At 36.6% G+C, this 17,535-nt stretch overlaps 1 protein-coding gene across 5 annotated transcripts in view; it reads left to right on the top strand.

Annotated features, from left to right (window-relative positions):
- The window catches only part of HDHD2 (haloacid dehalogenase like hydrolase domain containing 2), a 40,998-nt gene that overhangs the window by 12,675 nt on the left and 10,788 nt on the right, over positions 1-17,535 (top strand). For all 5 annotated transcript variants that reach the window (XM_008525218.2, XM_008525219.2, XM_070630108.1 and 2 more), the window contains 3 exons: positions 130-240; positions 4,162-4,370; positions 9,454-9,538. In XM_008525218.2, coding sequence (XP_008523440.1) covers positions 140-240; positions 4,162-4,370; positions 9,454-9,538 — 395 coding nt within the window. In that variant the 5' untranslated portion in view covers positions 130-139. The remainder of the gene's footprint in view (positions 1-129; positions 241-4,161; positions 4,371-9,453; positions 9,539-17,535) is intronic.

The raw sequence follows: 17,535 nt of genomic DNA, 5'->3' as shown, positions 1-17,535 counted from the left end.
CCAGAAGAGAAGCAGCTTAACACTGTGCAGTATCTTTCTGGATATGAATGATATTTTTGAAGACTTACCAGTTTTTAATTGTCCATTGTTTCCTAAACTGTATTTTTAATTTCATTTGCTCTCTCCTAGGGAATGAAGGATGGCAGCACGCCGTGCATTAAAAGCTGTTTTGGTAGATCTCAGTGGCACACTTCACATTGAAGATGCAGCTGTGCCAGGCGCGCAGGAAGCTCTTAAAAGGCAAGCTATCCTCCAGGTTCAGCTGACAAATATGTTTGTAAGTGCCGTTTTGCCAAGGCAGATCATTAGCTAAATGGATGGCCTTAAGATGGCATTTCACCAGCTTACCATATATACAGGAACTGCCTTGGGTTTAGCTAGAAGATGTATGCATTGTAATATCCTCCAAACATTGTTCTCTAAGCCTTTATTAGGTTTGGCCTTTTGATCTAGTCTTTTTGTTCTTTGTATGTGTCTTTTTCTAAGTCAGTAATGTAAATTTGGGAATGAAAACTCAAAATTCAAAAACGTGGAATGAATAGCATGGGAAAAATCACAAGTGAATCCTGGAATCACAAAAGGAAACATGCGCATACACAGAGTCCTAGTTCCACCCTCTCCCCCTTCACCTAAGATCTAGCCTTGAATGTGCAGCTGCTCAAATAAGATTTAATTAAGGGATTTGAAATTTTAGAATTATTTCCATCAACTAAATTTAATGCTTTCGAAGGTTAGAGACTGTCTTATATTTCTGATGTACCAACCACAGGATTAAACACAAGTCTGGATACAAACCAGAGATACGTAGTAAAAGATGGTTAAAGTGAACTGAATGTGGATGTGTGCTTCTGGGTGTCCTGAAAAAAATACTCATCAACACAAAAGAACTAATTATCAGTATTAAGCACCTTCACCCTGAAATAATTTAGAGAAGTTTACAAAATCAGCAATGCTTAGCATTGTGGTGCTTATCATTTTCCAACCTTAAAATATTCATAGTATCCTGTTATTCAGAAAATCAGTGACTAGTATCACAGTACCTAAGTAAGAGAGACTGTGTCAAGGAGTCAGGAGAAGTCCAGCTCTGCAACTGATTTTCTGTTGACGTTAAAGGATATGTTGTCCACCATTTCTCCACCTACAAAGTGAACATCCTGACTCCTGACTAAATTGATAGCTTCCAGCTGATGCCTACCAGATAAAGTCTCTTTATATTTGTTGATTCCTCAAATGGAAAGTAAGCTCCTTAAGGAAGTGTGAAGTCTGTGGAATAAGTAGCATTGGACAGGACCTTCTACTTCTATAAAAATGAACTTTCTACTCTGGATTGAAAAAAAACTTTTTATTTTTAGCAAACAATGACACGTCTAAGTAGCTCTAATAAACTATGAGCCTGCCATTCTGGAGGGACGGGAGCCTACGAATTGTTCTCTTACTGGCACTGGTGGGTTTCCATCCTGGAGAACTCCCTATACTGGCACTGCCAGTTTTGGTTTCTATAGAAACAGACTAGGGGAAGTTGAGGGACTAGTAAAAAGAAAAGTTTACAAAAAAAACTCATTAAAAATGATGTGGTTATTTCAACACTCATACTTGTTCATTTTTAGGGTAATAGTTGTGTTGAAGTAATCAATTTCTTTTGAGAGATAAATCACCAAATTTAATGTTTTGCAGAAAAGCTACCAAACAGATGTTATAGAAGTAGTCATGACTACAGTGAATTATTTAATCATATAAATTTATTGACTATTCTTTGGGTGAATACTTAAAAATCTCTTTTCTGTTTTATTTGCTTTCTTGTTTTAAGTTGAGATTAGTGCTTTTTATGCCTTGTATCCTTTTGGGGCAGGCATAATATAAAAAGCAACAGGGCATTAATATAAAATTTTAAATTGTAGCTAAACTAAAATTATTTTTAGATTTTGGATTAAAATACTATAGGACCCAGAAAATAATTTTTATTTTTTTCTCTGACTTCATTTTTTTTATTGAGTTCATAATAGTTTACATCATTGTAAAATTTCAGTTGTATATTATTTCCTGTCTGTCACCACATAAGTGCTCTCCTTCACCCCCTGTGCCCACCCCCAGCCCCCTTCCCCTGGTAACCACTGAACTGTTTTCGTTGTCCATGTGTTTGTTTATATTCCACATATGAGTGAAATCATCTGGTGTTTGTCTTTGTCAGTCTGGCTTATTTCACTTAGCATAATACCCTCCGGGTCCATTCATGTTGTTGCAAATGGGATGATTTTGTCTTTTTTTTATAGCTGAGTAGTATTCCATTGTATATATATATACCACATCTTCTTTATCCAATCATTGGTTAATGGGTACTTGGATTGTTTCCCTGTCTTGGCGATCGTAAATAGTGCTGTGTTGAACATAGGGGCCCATATGTTACTTTGGATTGTTGATTTCAAGTTCTTTGGGTAGATACCCAGTAGTGGGATAGCTGGGCCACATGGTAGGTCTATTTTTAGTTTTTTGAGGAATCTCCATACTGTTTTCCATAGTGGCTGCACCAGTTTGCATTCCCACCAGCAGTGTGTGAGGGTTCCCTTTTCTCCACACCCTCTCCAACATTTGTTATTTTTAGTCTTAGTGATTATAGCCATTTTAATAGGTATAAGGTGGTATCTTAGTGTAGTTTTGATTTGCATTTCCCTGATGATTAGTGATGTTGAACATCTTTTCTTGTATTTATTGGCCGTGTGTATATCTTCTTTGGGAAAATGTCTGTTCATATCCTCTGCCCATTTTTTGGTTGGGCTGTTTGTTTTTTTGTTGTTCAGTTGTGTGAGTTCCTTATGTATTACGGAGATTAACCCCTTGTCAGATATATGATTTCCAACTATTTTCTCCCAATTGGTGGGTTGTCTTTTTGTTTTGATCCTGGTTTCATTTGCCTTGCAGAAGCTCTGTAGTCTGACGAAGTCCCAGTTGTTTATTTTTCTTTTGTTTCCCTTGTCTGGGAAGACATGGTACTGAAAAGATCCTTTTAAGTTCGATGTCAAAGAGTGTGCTCCCTATATTGTCTTCCAGGAGTTTTATGGTTTCAGGACTTATCTTCAAGTCTTTGATCCAGTTTGAGTTTATTTTTGTGTATGACATGAGATAATGGTCTACTTCCATTTTTTTGCATGTGGCTGTCCAGTTTTCCAAACACCATTTATTGAAGAGACTATCTTTACTCCATTGTATGTTCTTGGCACCTTTGTTGAAGATTAGCTGTGTGTACATATGCGATTTTGTTTCTGGGCTTTCAGTTCTGTTCCATTGATCTGTGTGCCTGTTTTTGTACCAGTACCATGCTGTTCTCATTACTATGGCTTTGTAGTACATTTTGAAGTCAGGGATTGTGATGCCTCCAGCTTTGTTCTTTATTCTCAGAAATAATTTTTATTTTTAAAGAAAGCTAGACTATCATGAATTCTTTCTTTAATACCTGATTGCCAGTTTAGGTTCCAAAAGCAGATCATGGAATCAAAAGAATCTTGTAAGTAGTTCAAGGAGAAAATACATTTCAGTCTATAAAAGTGGAGTGTTTCTTTGAGCTGTTGAGGAGTTCCTGTTTATAAACTCAGTAACACATTAGGGCTTAGCCAGTCTCTAATTGGCTAGACAGAAAGAACAACATCCCGAGGTGTCCTCTGTTCTCCTACTACAGGAGATCAAACCCTGTACCAGGACATAGATTGGAGTTCTTGTCTCACGCCTACTGCCACCCGGCTGTATAAAGCTGAGCAAGTCACTGAACTCCTCTAGGCCTCGGTTTACTCATCTTTAAGACAAGAGGCTTGCACTAGTAGATGATCTCTAAGATGACTTTCACCTCTCATATTCTCTGAGGATGGTGCTAAGCTTTGTTTTTTTTCTTTTTTAGTAAAACCTTGCAGTAAAATTTGGTTAAGGTATAGAAGGCCCTCCAAAAGGTAGAAATAGCTTTTATAATTTGACTTTGCAGCCTTTGGAGATGAAACAGCCCATAAGGTGTGGATAATATTTAGGCAATTCTGGGTAGATTTTTAAAAAGCTTATTGACCATTCTCAGTGACTGTCCTTCCTTTTCCGACTTTTGGCAAGTGCTACCAAATTAGGAGGTTTTATGGAACTAGAGTATAAAAGCTGCCTAGTGACATCTGAATTTTCCTTTTCCAGGTTACGTAGCGCTTCCGTAGTGGTTAGGTTTGTGACCAACACCACCAAAGAGAGCAAACGAGACCTATTGGAAAGGTTGAAAAAATTGGAGTTTGATATCTCTGAAGATGAAATATTCACTTCTCTGACTGCTGCCAGAAGTTTAGTGGAGCAGAAACAAGTCCGACCCATGCTGCTAGTTGATGATCGGGCACTACCTGATTTCAACGGTGGGGGAATTTGGAAAGATTTGAAAATTGGTTCTTTGTATCTTCTTATAAGTCATTCTTAAAGCTGGATGTTAAGAAATGTTTATTTAGATTTCCTCCTGTTATTATTGAAATGATCAACAGTTTGAATTTAAATTGGTTTTTCCCAAACCCTTTTTCACCCCGCTCCACAATAAGTGAAACACATTGCACAGTAACTTAGTACATATGCACTAAACAGTACTTACTCTTACTGTGTGAGAAGTACTCAATTTTCTATTTGGTTTACTTAATTGTCTGTTTGATTTTGATGCTGCTTAGAGCCCTCCAAAATAGTTTCACAGTATACTAATGGGTCATGACCCGTGGTTTGAAAAAACACAGGTCAAAATTACTTGGAGTAAGTTTTATAATCCTCAATCTAGGAGCCACTGTATTAATTTGATTAAATGAGATAAGGCAAGATCTCTTTATTTAAAAATAGATGTCATTTTGTATAGTGTGAAGTTTTTGCATTGACCATGAAATATTTTTAATCAAGAGAAAATAAAACTGTTTTCTCTTTGGCAAAATTAACGGACTCTGGAAAAATATCCTCATTTTATGAAGCTTTGCTACATTGCTTCTTTTTGTAGATGGTACTCAGAGTGAAGTGACACAGTATAGGAAAATGGGTATAAATACATTGTCGTAAAACCTTGTAATGGCTTTACAAATAATGATTAGGTAAGTTCAGCATGCCCACCATTGGGCAGAACTTCAAAACTTGTACAATCAGGAAATATACCAGTATATCAATCAGAATTATTATCTGTAAGAAACAGAAACCAATTTTGTCTGAATTTAACAGAAAATAAATTTATTAAAAAGATCTGAGTGCTGACAGGAATGTAAAATGGTACATCTCCTATGGAGAGGGATTTCGCAATAGCTAGAAAAATTGCATATGAAGCAGTAATGCTACTTGTAGGAATCTATCTCCAAGACATAGTTACAGAAATGCATGACATATGAAGAGGGTTATTCATTATGGCCTTATTTTTAATAATAAAAGACTGGAAACAACCTGAATGTTCATGGGAAGGGACTGATTAATTAAACTATGATATCCACAAAATGGGATGGTTTGTAACTGAAAAATAAGTAATGCTGAAGAATTCTATCTCCTGATGAGTGATTTTCATAAAATATATTAAATGAAAAAAGGTGTAGAAAATCCTACACATTTTCTATGTAAGAAAATGAGAGGGAAATGGATATATATGTCTTTCTTATATTTGTAAAAGGAAGCTAAAGAAAGATAAGTGAAAGACTAATAAAAATGGTTATCTAAAGGATGAGGGAGGGAGGAGGGAGAGCCAGGAGAGAAGACATCTCTTCTCTCTATATAACAAGTACCTTGTTATATTTAGTTTTGACTTTGGATCCATGTAAATGTTTGATGTATTTAGTAAAAGACAATTAAAAAGTAAAAAACAAACCAGTCCCTGAAAACTAAGAAAAAAAAAAAACTAAAGAACTTTACTTTATATCAAGTTGGTGACATAACCACTCAAAGAAAAGAATTACTTCAGATGACTTGAAAATATAGTATTTTGGGGGCCAACCCTGTGGCTGAGTGGTTAACGTTCCACATGCTCTGCTTCGGCGGCCCAGGTTCACAGGTTCAGATCCTGGGTGCGAAGCTACTCCACTCATCAGCCATGCTGTGGAGGCATCTGACATACAAAGTAGAGCAAGACTGGCACCGATGTCAGTTCAGGGCGAGTCTTCCTCAAGCAAAAAAAAAAAAAGGAGGATTGGCAATGGATGTTAGCTCAGGGCAAAGCTTCCTCACACACACAAAAAATATGGTATTTTGACTGTTTGTTCATAGCAAAATAAATTCTAAGGATAAAAGAACTGCATTCAGAAATCTTACTGTTACTAGTAATGTTGGTATTGTTAATTTAAAATTATAGACACAGGATAAAACAAAGTAATAATTATGCTAATATTGTTAGGATCCAAGATTTCAAGTGTAAGTGAAAAGAGATAGAAATATGAAGATCAAATAAGTTAATTAAAAGCTGTATATTATTAGTTTTGGATTGAAAATACCATTATCAGCTCCTTTGTTCCCTTAAAATATACATTATCTAGATCTTCCACTGAAAAGGCCCAGAAGCAGTGACAACCCGGTGCTCAGACTGGTGTCTTCTACCATTTCCCGCTTTAGTTCCTTGGAGAAATGGCTGCTTCCAGATCTGGGCAGGCATTGTATAAGATGAGCCTGGGATAACTGTGTTAGCAGGGAAACTATCGAAGACTAATGAGGTCATGTCTGAAGGACCCTGGGGCCAATTTGAAGGCATAATTTGAGGATCAAAAAAAAAATGATTGCAATAGATAGTGCATCATATACATAAAAAAACCATGAGTTCAAAATGGTGCTCAGCCCCACAGAACTCATTGATCACTATTGGAGGTGGTTAGGGCCGTAATTCATTATTCTGAAAATGGCTAAATTAAGGGAGTGAAACAAGCATTTATCCTGCCTTTCCTATTTGAACTGTATCATAGAGTAATCGGATATTTGATGAGGGTAAATTCTTTGTAGATGAATTCCAGCTAGTAAACTTAAAAGGAATGGCAGAATTAGGAAATCACCATTTGGCAAGCCCTAGTGAAACAAGCAACAACAACAATAGATTTTAAACACGTTAGGTGAAGGGCTGATGGGGAACTTCAGAATGGAGGCATCAAGTCGATACCACTTAAACCCACTGATCAATCTTATCACTAGAAGTTGAACAGCCAGAATTCTTGTGCTTCATGATGTGATATAATAGGAAACTTATACCATTACCTATGAAATAATCTTTTCTAAAAGTTGAATGTGAACCTATGAAACTTCTAGATCTAATTACCAGTTTGGAAGAAATATAAAGGTAAAAGAACAAATTAAATATTATTATAAGCAGTCAGCCAAATCCAGAATGTAAGACATTTTCCAGGGATTATCATCTAGTTGCTTCCCTAAGTGGAGAGGAGTGCTGTTATAGAGTGAGACGCAGGAAATAACAGTGAGATGCAATGTATGGACCTTGTTGGGTGCCAATTACATGTCAGATGTAAAAAAGACATTTGGGGAGATTCAAATGTGGACCAGGTTTTGCGTGATATTAAAGAATTATTAACTTTGTTGGTATAATAATGTTAAAGTGGTAATTTTTAAAAAATCTTTATCAAAGAGACATACTGAAGTATGAAGGGGTGAAATGACACAATATCTGGGATTTGCCTTAAAAAGACTTTCAAAAAAATCTAAGGGGTTATAGATAAGATTGGGAAAATGTTGATGGTTGCAAAAGCTGGATGATGGGTACATCAGGGCTCATTATGCTAGTGTTTGTACTTTTATGTATTTTTGAAAATTCCCATGACAAAAAGAAAACAGGCTGTTTGGGTAGCTTACAGAACTGTCAAGGAGAGCAGGAGAGTTAGCCTTAGTGGCTGTGCAGCCAGGAGCAATGTGCAGTATCACAGCACAAAACCGAACGTGCCACCGATAGCCTTGCTGAGCATTGAGGTCTGCAGCTTGCCCTGTTCACCCCAGTGGCACTGGAGACTGGATGCTCCAGCTAGCACTGCTGCCTTAGAATCTGAGGCTGCAACCGTCACCTTTTACACAGGACGTTCTCCCTGCTTCTTTGTGTTATGAGCTCCCAGTTCAGAGCCCAGGGTGGCTGCTTTTGATTGGCAGAGCCTCTGTCTCAAGGCAGCACCCATAGCTGCAAGAGAGGCTGGGAAAGTCTTTGGTGTTTTCAGCCTCTCTAATGAGAGGGAGCTCTGCCTCTCAGCAAGCCTTATGAGCTGGTGAATCCCCTAATTATGAGAATGGTGTTCAGAAACGGGGCAACCAAAAATAATGACAAATGCACTCTATAATCAACGAATTTATGTTTCTGGGTTAGTTGAAGTACTACAAAACAAGTTTTTAATCAGATTTTTCTCTTTTGACTTTATTTGAAGAAGGTTAAGATTTTAGTTGTATCAGCAGTGAGCTGGAGTTGGGATATATAGGCAGAGTCCCTGGTGTGGAAGAAATCTTTGCCATTCAGTCTGGAGCTATACTTGTGCCATCTTTATATACATGAAAATACCCAAAGTGGAGGGGTTTTTGAAAGGAATGGAAATATCTTTGCTAATTTTGACTATCCTTGCTAGTGGTAGATGGAGATAATAAAAAGAACACAAAAAACTTCAACTCTTACTGTAGCCAACAATTTTATTTTCTTCCTTCAACAAACTTTAACCAATTACTCAATACTTAGGGCTGCTGGTAAGGAGGAAATTGGGAATCTTGGATATCTGCCCTTCCTATTTCTTCCCCTCACATTTTAGTGGACTTGATCATGAAAATTCGTAAAGGCAGGCAATAAGAGAGGCAAATAGGAATTGGCATATGGATAATCCATAGAACCTTTAATCAGAGTTTTAATAACTGTGACAGTGAATGTCCCTGTTTGGTTGTTGCATCTAAAGTGCTGTTACCAGGTACCAAGCTCTTAAAACGTGCTTTAATTATAGAATAATATTCGTAAAACTAGAAGTAGATTAGGCATTATGTAGAGAACTGTAGAATGCACAGCACAGTCCGTATTTATCATGAATGTGTTAACCTCAGCTGTGTCAATTAGAGAGTCTCATTTCCCTTGCCTCTTAGATTTTCAGTCCCGCATCAGTTGCTATTGATCTGATAGCTCATAGGGAATTCATGGCTGTTCCTGTTGATTGTAATCAGTAGAGCTTTTTGAAGTTAGAAATTGTTACTTGTTGGAGAACATCAGGTTCCAAGTTTCACTTTAGATCTCCTAGTTACTGAGTAGCTCTAAGACCATGCAAAAGGAATATGCGAAAATACTAGGAGATGTTTTTTTCTTTTTTTTCTTTTAAGTATCTCTTCTGTTTCCAAAGTACACTGGGCAGGATAATCTCTTAAACTTCAGATTATGGCTACAGCAAAAATTTGGACTTGATCGATTAAAACTACTTTATTATAAAGTGTGACATTACTTTTAATTGCATTTTTCAACAATTGTATATACTTTTTCGTTCTCAGGAATACAAACAAGTGATCCTAATGCTGTGGTCGTAGGATTGGCACCAGAACGTTTTCATTATCAAATTCTGAATCAGGCATTCCGGTAAGTCTTTACCTGTTTGTTTTTCACCTGATCTTACACTCCCCTTCTCCCCTTCCTGTGTTTTCTCGTGTGAGGTTATACTGTTTTACTTTCTGTCCACCTAGACTATACATGAGGACAGACATCTTCAAGATCACCTCAAGATGACCATCAGATAGTATTTATTTCCATCTTGTGTAGTGCTTTTAAAAAGTGATCAATATGTTAAAAATGTGATGATCGTTAGGGTTTTTCTCATTTATAGAATCAATATTCTGGAGTAGAAATTCATAATAAAATTGCAGCTCTTAAAGTTAGCAGATTTCTTTTATTATCACTCCTGTGATTCTTAACTAACTATGCCAATTTCTGATGGAAAACAGCAGGCAGGCTAATGCACAAAAAACAGTAAATCCGATTCTTCCTCCAAGGAGGATCCAGGCTACGGGAAAAAGTGACACATTTGATCACATTTTCAAAGAAATTATTCAATGAATGGTAATGACACTCTGAACTGGGATAGTGGCAGTAGGGTGAAGAAAACCAGGTTCAGGTAACATCAACACGACTTGATGGATGATTGGGTTTACTGGGTGAAGAACAGTGCATCAAGAAGGACATCTGGGTTTCTAACCTGAGCACGTGTGATAGAGGACACTCCCTGCTCGGGGTTCAGAAGGTGGTAAGTTTTGGTTGGGGCTGTTTGGCCTGTGGGATATCTAAGTAGAGACGTTCCAATGTCTGTTGGTAGAAATTTGGGGAAATACAACTAACACATAAAATGTTATAAACCTTCAGTCATGTGTGCATTTTACTGATAGGAAGTTTTTGCTGCTCTTTCCAAAAGGAAGGCTGCATACTGGTTCTCGTACTTCCTAACAGAAATTGGGTCAGAGTTTACCTGCAAATCTGCTCTAGAGTGAGACTGTGGCTTTTTCCCTTGCATTTTTCATTTTTTATCTTGCCTTTTGCTTCTTGTCAAACCATTAAACAGAATAGTTTGCCTTTGAATTTGTGACAAGTAGTTCAAAATATTACATAGGGATACGTTGAACTAACTTAAAAAAAAATTTGGTAGTTAACTGCAAGAATACTATAAGAAAGTCATTTTCTTACCAGTACAAGGATCTACAAGAATCATTCTAACTTATACTTGATGTAGAATTCATTTCTTGATGTATATGTGCTAGAATCAGAATGTTTTTAGGAAATTTTAAAACTCACTACAAGCTTCACACATCTGGGCACGTTATTTACTGTTGATCTTGAAAATGGCTCTTCTCATATATAGTCTTTGTGGCCAGAAATAGCACTTTGGGAACAGCCACCTTTTTTTTCCTGTGTGCACATCAATTTTCCATCCTCGGTTAATGGAAACTATGGCTACGTAATGCACTTTTATTTGTGACTCTTTCACTCGCTGCGGTAGTCAAGTCTTTGTTTAAAAGGAACAAACTCACTTTTTATAGTTACTCAGTATCCATTTACTGTAGTTTTTTCCTGGAGATCCACTGCTATGCCAGATTCCTTGAAGATGTACTTCAGGGTATATGGTGTTAAAATTTCTTTGGCTTCACCTACTTTTATTATCCTACTTTAGCTTCTGGGGGGCGGCCCTACTTTAGCTTCTGGGGAGCGGGGGGATTATCTCACCTGCTCCCTTAAGTAAGGATGACAACTATACCAGCGTCAGTTTTTATTTGAAGTAGAGAACCTGCTACTATTTCTTACTTCCGAATTTACCCCTACTACCGTTTATTCATTTCTTTAACCACAGAATTCAAGGAGAAGGAGTTGATTGATTTTAGCCGGTAATTTGGGAAGGACATATTTAATAGGAGGTTGGGAGGTCTCTGTGTTAGATGAATACTAGACCCAGGGTAATAAAAAGGTATGCTGACATAATGCTGGCTTTGTAATTGCTTGGATCCTGTCTAATTAGTACACTTCCCTAACCATATTGATTTTTTAAACACTACATTTTAAAGCATTACAGTGCACTTATAGGTCAACTCTAATTTCACAAATGCACTTAACAGCTGGGTGGAGAGTTAACAGAAGGATTTTAGGTCTTACCCTTCTTTGCATATTGATGTCTCCACAGAGACCGTGCCTTCCAACCAATGAGTACAGCTGTTTGGATTGTGTGTGGCACATATAGACATCTCAAATGAACCACCAATTAGTTAAATTACTATTCAGGTTGATAATGAGAATAAACGTTGGATTTTAAACCCCGTTGGGTAGCTGCCTTGAATACCAGCTTTGGGGCACATTGCCCTCAGACAGATAATCAACCTTCTACATGGCACTGCCTCTTACTTACTGTGTTTTGGATGGGTAGACCCCACCCCCACCCCCAAATGCATAGTACAGTCTGTCTACAGATATGTCGTAAATATCTGAATAAAGTTGAGGACGCTGAATTTTAAAGATTTGGTTTTGGAGAAGGCTATGGACTGGTTTTATAGGGATTAGACATGATTTGGATTTGGGTTCTATAAAACATTCGAATTCTAAAAGCCATTAATGGCTTTTTTCCTTTTACCTACTACTAAAAGAGACAAGGATTAATATAATGAACACCCACCCATATGCCTATCAACCAGTTTAAGAAATACAGATTATCAGCACATTTCATATCGCCTGCGTATTGCTCCCCAATTTTGACACTCAAGACCCAGAAGTACTTAGGATTATGAGTTTTAATTTATCGTGTTCATGAATTTCTTTATAGTTGGAATACACTTGTAGGTGTTCCTAGACAGTATATAGTATTATTTTGCATGTTTTATACTTTATATATTCATTAGTTTCTTTCTTACCTCTATTGTATGGTTCATCAATCTGAGTATCCGTAGCTCCAGGTCATTCATTTTTACTATAGTACTAGCTTGTAGCAAAGTCTTTTTTGATCTTCTGACTTGAGTTAGAAACCCAAAGCTTGAGCATTCTAGTAATGGACCAATTATAATAAAATTTGATCGTATCTATTAGGAGAAAGGCTACCTGGCAAGCAGATCACTTAATAATCTAACTTGAACTGAGTATCAAGAAGACTAAAAAGTATCCAAGCACAAAAATAATATGTCTTTATTGTGGAAAATTTTCAATGCTCAAAAAAGAATAAACAAAATTGCCTGTAATCCTTCCACCTAAAGAGAACCGCAGTCAACATTTTAGCATGTAAACTAGTTTGATCTGTGCACATATAGACTTAGACAAAAATGAGAATGTATATATACTGTGTGATAATGTGCTTTTTTTAAAACCCAACAATATATTGTACATGTTTTTCTGTATTCTTCAATATTCTTCTAAAAACACATTTGATTCCCACAACATATTCCACTTTAAGAAGTACAATAAATTGTGTATCCATGTGTTTCCTATGGTTGGTTATTTCCAAGTTTTTGAAGTTAGTTTTAAAAAAACTTCTGAGAAAATGTTTGTTAAGCAATATTTATGTTTTTTCCTCAAGATTTTTCTCAGAAGTATAGTTATTGGGTCAAAGGAATTTTGAGGAAAAACTGCATGGAATTACTTAACCTAGGAAAAGTTTAAGGTTTTTTTCTAAATTAAAAGCATCTGCTCTCCATCTGAGGTGCTTATTAAAATGTCATTGTAGCTGAAGATAAGTGACATCATGACTTCCATGTATAAATGCAGAGGCAAAGGCTGCTTAGAAGAATGTTTTGAAGCTTTGTTAAAGACTTCTTTCCTACAGCCATTGCAAGGTGCAAGAATCCTCCAGAAGTGTTAGAGATGCTCAGAAATGAGTTTTTTTGTTTTGGGGGGGAGATTCTTAACACTATGAATGGTTTCTGTTGAATATTGGATTGCTTTCTTTTCCCCATCTCCTTAAGAAAAAATAAAAAGTTTAATTACTCCAGTGTATTCAATTGCTTATAAAGGGAAGAAGAGAAAGAGAAAAAAAAATCAACAATAATGGCCTCACTTATTATTGCATTTTTACTGTAACACATGAATCTTTTCTAAGTATTTAGAGCCCTGGGCATGAGTAATTCCAGAACAGTGTGGCAGCAGGGCTCAAATTAGAAATATTTCTCTGGGCTTTTTCCATTTTGAATGGACTGACTGCTACGCAATCTTTTTAATTAAAGTCCAGACTATAAAAATAAGATGCTTTGGAGATGAGAAATTGTTCAAGACTTAAGAACTTGAGTTATTTAAAGTGTTCCATTAGTGTATGCAGGAGAACAATTTTATATGCCAGTTTGAAAATCGTAGAATACAGAATTGAGGTAAATATCGTCAGTAAGTGCTGTTACATGTTTCAATTTGGGGAGATTGTTTTATGATCAAGGCAATTCTTGCAACTCTAAATAAAAATTTCAGGTGAATAAGCCACATAAATATATTCTGTTACTGGTTTTTTTAGTTTGATGTATAACATGCACAGTAAGGTATACAAATTGTCTGTGTATAACTCAGTAGAGTTTTACACATAAATATACCTATGTAACCCCCACTCTGGTAGGAATATAGAACATTTCCGGCCCCCAGAAGGCTCCCTATGCCAGTCAATACCACCTCTTCCTCAAGGCAGCCACTAGTCTGACTTCTGTCAGTATTGCCAGTTTTTGATCCTCACATGAATGAAATCATACACTTGTAGCATTTTCTGTCTGCTTTTGAGTTTTATGCAAGTTGTTGCAGGTAGCTGTACTTTGTTTCCGTTTTGTTTCTTCTTTTTAAATTTTTGTTGTTGCAGTCTATTGTATGAATATTCCACAATTTATTTATTCATTCTGCTGTTAATGGGCATTTGGATTGTTTCCAGTTTGGGCTGTTAAGAACAAAGCTTCTATGAACATTCTTCTGCAAGTCTTTTGGGGGACATATGCACTCATTCATCTGGGTCAGTATCTAGAAGTAAAATTACTGGAAAATAGGTACTTTAGTTTTAGTAAATGTTGCTAAACAGTTTCCCAAGTGATTGTACCGAGTCATAAGTTCTTGCTAGCTGTAAATGAGAGTTCCAATGCTCTGCATTCTCACCAATCTCTTGCCAGTCTATGTAATTATAGCTACAGTCATGTGCTGCATAATGTCATTTTGGTAACAATAGGCTGCATATATGACAGTGGTCTCATACGATTAGTACCATATTGACCTAGGTGTATAGTAGGCTATACCATCTAGGTTTGTGTAAGTCCACTCTATGATGTTTGCACAATGACAAAATCGCCTAACAACACATTTCTCAGAATGTATTCCCGTCATTAAGAGACACATGACTGTATTCTGTTTGGTGTGTGTATACCGGTATCTTACTGAGTTTCAGTTTGTATTTCCCTGAGGAGTTATGTTGTTGAAACCTCTCCTATACTTATTGGCCATTGGGTAACTTCTTTGTGATGTGCCCATTCTAATGTTTTACCTTTTCTGATTGGGTTCTGTTTTTCTTAGTGATTTGTAGGAGCTGTTTATGTGTTATGTATACAAGTCTTTGGTTGGATATATGTACTGCAGATATCTTATCCCTGTCTGTGGTTTGCTTTTTCACTCTCTTGATAGTTTGAGAACATGAAGTTCTTAATTTTGTTGGAGTCGAATTTGCCAGTATTTTCTTCTGTTCTGCTTAAGAAATCTTTGCCCACCCCACGGTCGTGAAAGTGTTCTCTTGTGTTTTCTTCTGCAAGCTTTATTGTTTGACCTTTAACAGTTAGGTCTAGAATCTTCTATTATTTTGTTATTGAAGTATAGTTGACGTACAATAGTATGTTAGCTTCACGTGTACAACATGGTGGTTTGACATTTATTAGACACATTACCAAATGATCACCGTGATAAGTCTAGTAACCATCTGGCACCGTACAAAGCTGTTAGAATATTATGGACTATATTCCCTATGCTATATATTACATCCCCATGACATTTATTTTGTAACTGGAAGTTTGTACCTCTTAATCTACTTCACCTATTTTGCCCAGCTCCCCACCTGCCTCCCCTCTGGCAACCACCAGTTGGTTCTCTGTATCTGTGAGACTGTTTCTGTTTTGTTTCTTCTTTTTTTTGTTTTTTAGATCCCACACGTAAGTGAAATCACACAGTATTTGTCTTTCTGTCTGGTTTATTTCATTTAGCGTAATACCCTCTAGGTCCATCCATGTCATCACAAATAGCAAGATTTCGTTCTTTTTTTTTTTTTTAATTTTTATTGAGTTAATGATAGGTTGGCAATCTTGTGAAATTTCAGTTGTACATTGTTGTTTGTCAGTCGTGTTGTAGGTGCACCCCTTCACCCTTTGTGCCCACCCCCCACCCCACCTTTCACCTGGTAGCCACTAATCTGTTCTCTTTGTCTACATTTTTAAATTCCTCATATGAGTGGAGTCATACAGAGATTGTCCTTCTCTATCTGTCTTATGTCACTTAACATAATTCCCTCAAGGTCCATCCATGTTGTTGCAAATGGGACAGTTTTGTTCTTTTTTATGGCTGAGTAGTATTCCATTGTATATATATATACCACATCTTCTTTATCCAGTCATCTGTTGATGGGAACTTAGGTTGCTTCCATGTCTTGGCTATTGTAAATAATGCTTCAGTGAACATGGGGGTGCATAGGACTTTTGGAATTGCTGACTTCAAGCTCTTTGGATAGATACCCAGTAGTGGGATAGCTGGGTCATATGGTAGTTCTATTTTTAATTTTTTGAGGAATCTCCATACTGTTTTCCATAGTGGCTGCACCAGTTTGCATTCCCACCAGCAGTGTATGAGGGTTCCTTTTCCTCCACAACCTCAACTGGGTTGTTAGGTTTTTTGTTGTTGAGATGTATGAGTTCTTTATATATTTTGGATATTAACCCCTTATCAGATGTATGGTTTGCAAATATCTTCTCCCAGTTGTTAGATGGTCTTTTCGTTTTGTTGATGATTTTCTTTGCTGTGCAGAACTTTTTAGTGTGATGTAGTCCCATTTGTTTATTTTTTCTTTTGTTTCCCTTGCCTGGTCAGACATAGTGTTTGAAAATAAGCTGCTAAAACAATGTCGAAGAGCATACTGCCTGTGTGTTCTTTTAGAAGTTTTATGGTTTCAGGTCTTATATTCAAGTCTTCGATCCATTTTGAGTTAATTTTTGTGTATGGTGTAAGATAATGGTCTACTTTCATTCTTTTGCATGTGACTGTCAGTTTTCCCAGCACCATTGAAGAAACTTTCCTTTCTCCATTCTGTGTTCTTGGCTACCTTGTTGAAAATTAGTTGTCCCTAGATGTATGGGTTTATTTCTGGGCTCTCGATTCCGTTCCATTGATCTGTGTGCCTCTTTTTGTGCCAGTACCATGCTGTTTTGATTACTGTAGCTTTGTAGTATATTTTGAAATCAGGGATTGTGATGCCTCCAGCTTTGTTCTTTTTTTCTCAGGATTCCTTTGGCTATTGTTGTCCCATATAAATTTTAGGATTCTTTGTTCTATTTCTGTGAAAGATGTCTTTGGAACTTTGATAGGGATTGCATTGAATCTGTAGATTGCTTTAGGAAGTAAGGACATTTTAACTGTTAATTCTTCCAATCCAAGAGCACGGAATATCTTTCTATTTCTTCGTGTCTTCTTCAATTTCTTTCACCAATGTTTTACAGTTTTCAGTGTACAAGTCTTTTACCTCTTCGGTTTATTCCTAGGTATTTTATTCTTTTTGTTGCAATTGTAAATGGGATTGTATCCTTAATTTCTCTGTCTGCTACTTCATTGTTGGTATATAGAAACGCAGCTGATTTTTGTATGTCGATTTTTTATCCTGCAACTTTACCATATCCATTTGTTATTTCTAAGTTTTTTGGTGGGTTCTTTAGGGTTTTCTATGTATAAAATCATGTCATCAGAAAATTGTGACAATTTCTCTTTTTCCTTTCCAATTTGGATCCCTTTTATTTCTTTTTCTTGCCTGATTGTTCTGGCTAGGACTTCCAACACTGTGTTAAATAAGAGTGGTGACAGTGGGCATCCTTGTCTGATTTCTGTTCTTAGAGGGAGAGCTTTCAGTT

The sequence above is a fragment of the Equus przewalskii genome, chromosome 7 (assembly GCF_037783145.1).
Source record: "Equus przewalskii isolate Varuska chromosome 7, EquPr2, whole genome shotgun sequence".
Lineage (NCBI taxonomy): Eukaryota > Metazoa > Chordata > Mammalia > Perissodactyla > Equidae > Equus > Equus przewalskii.
This window is presented reverse-complemented; position numbering and strand designations above follow the sequence as displayed.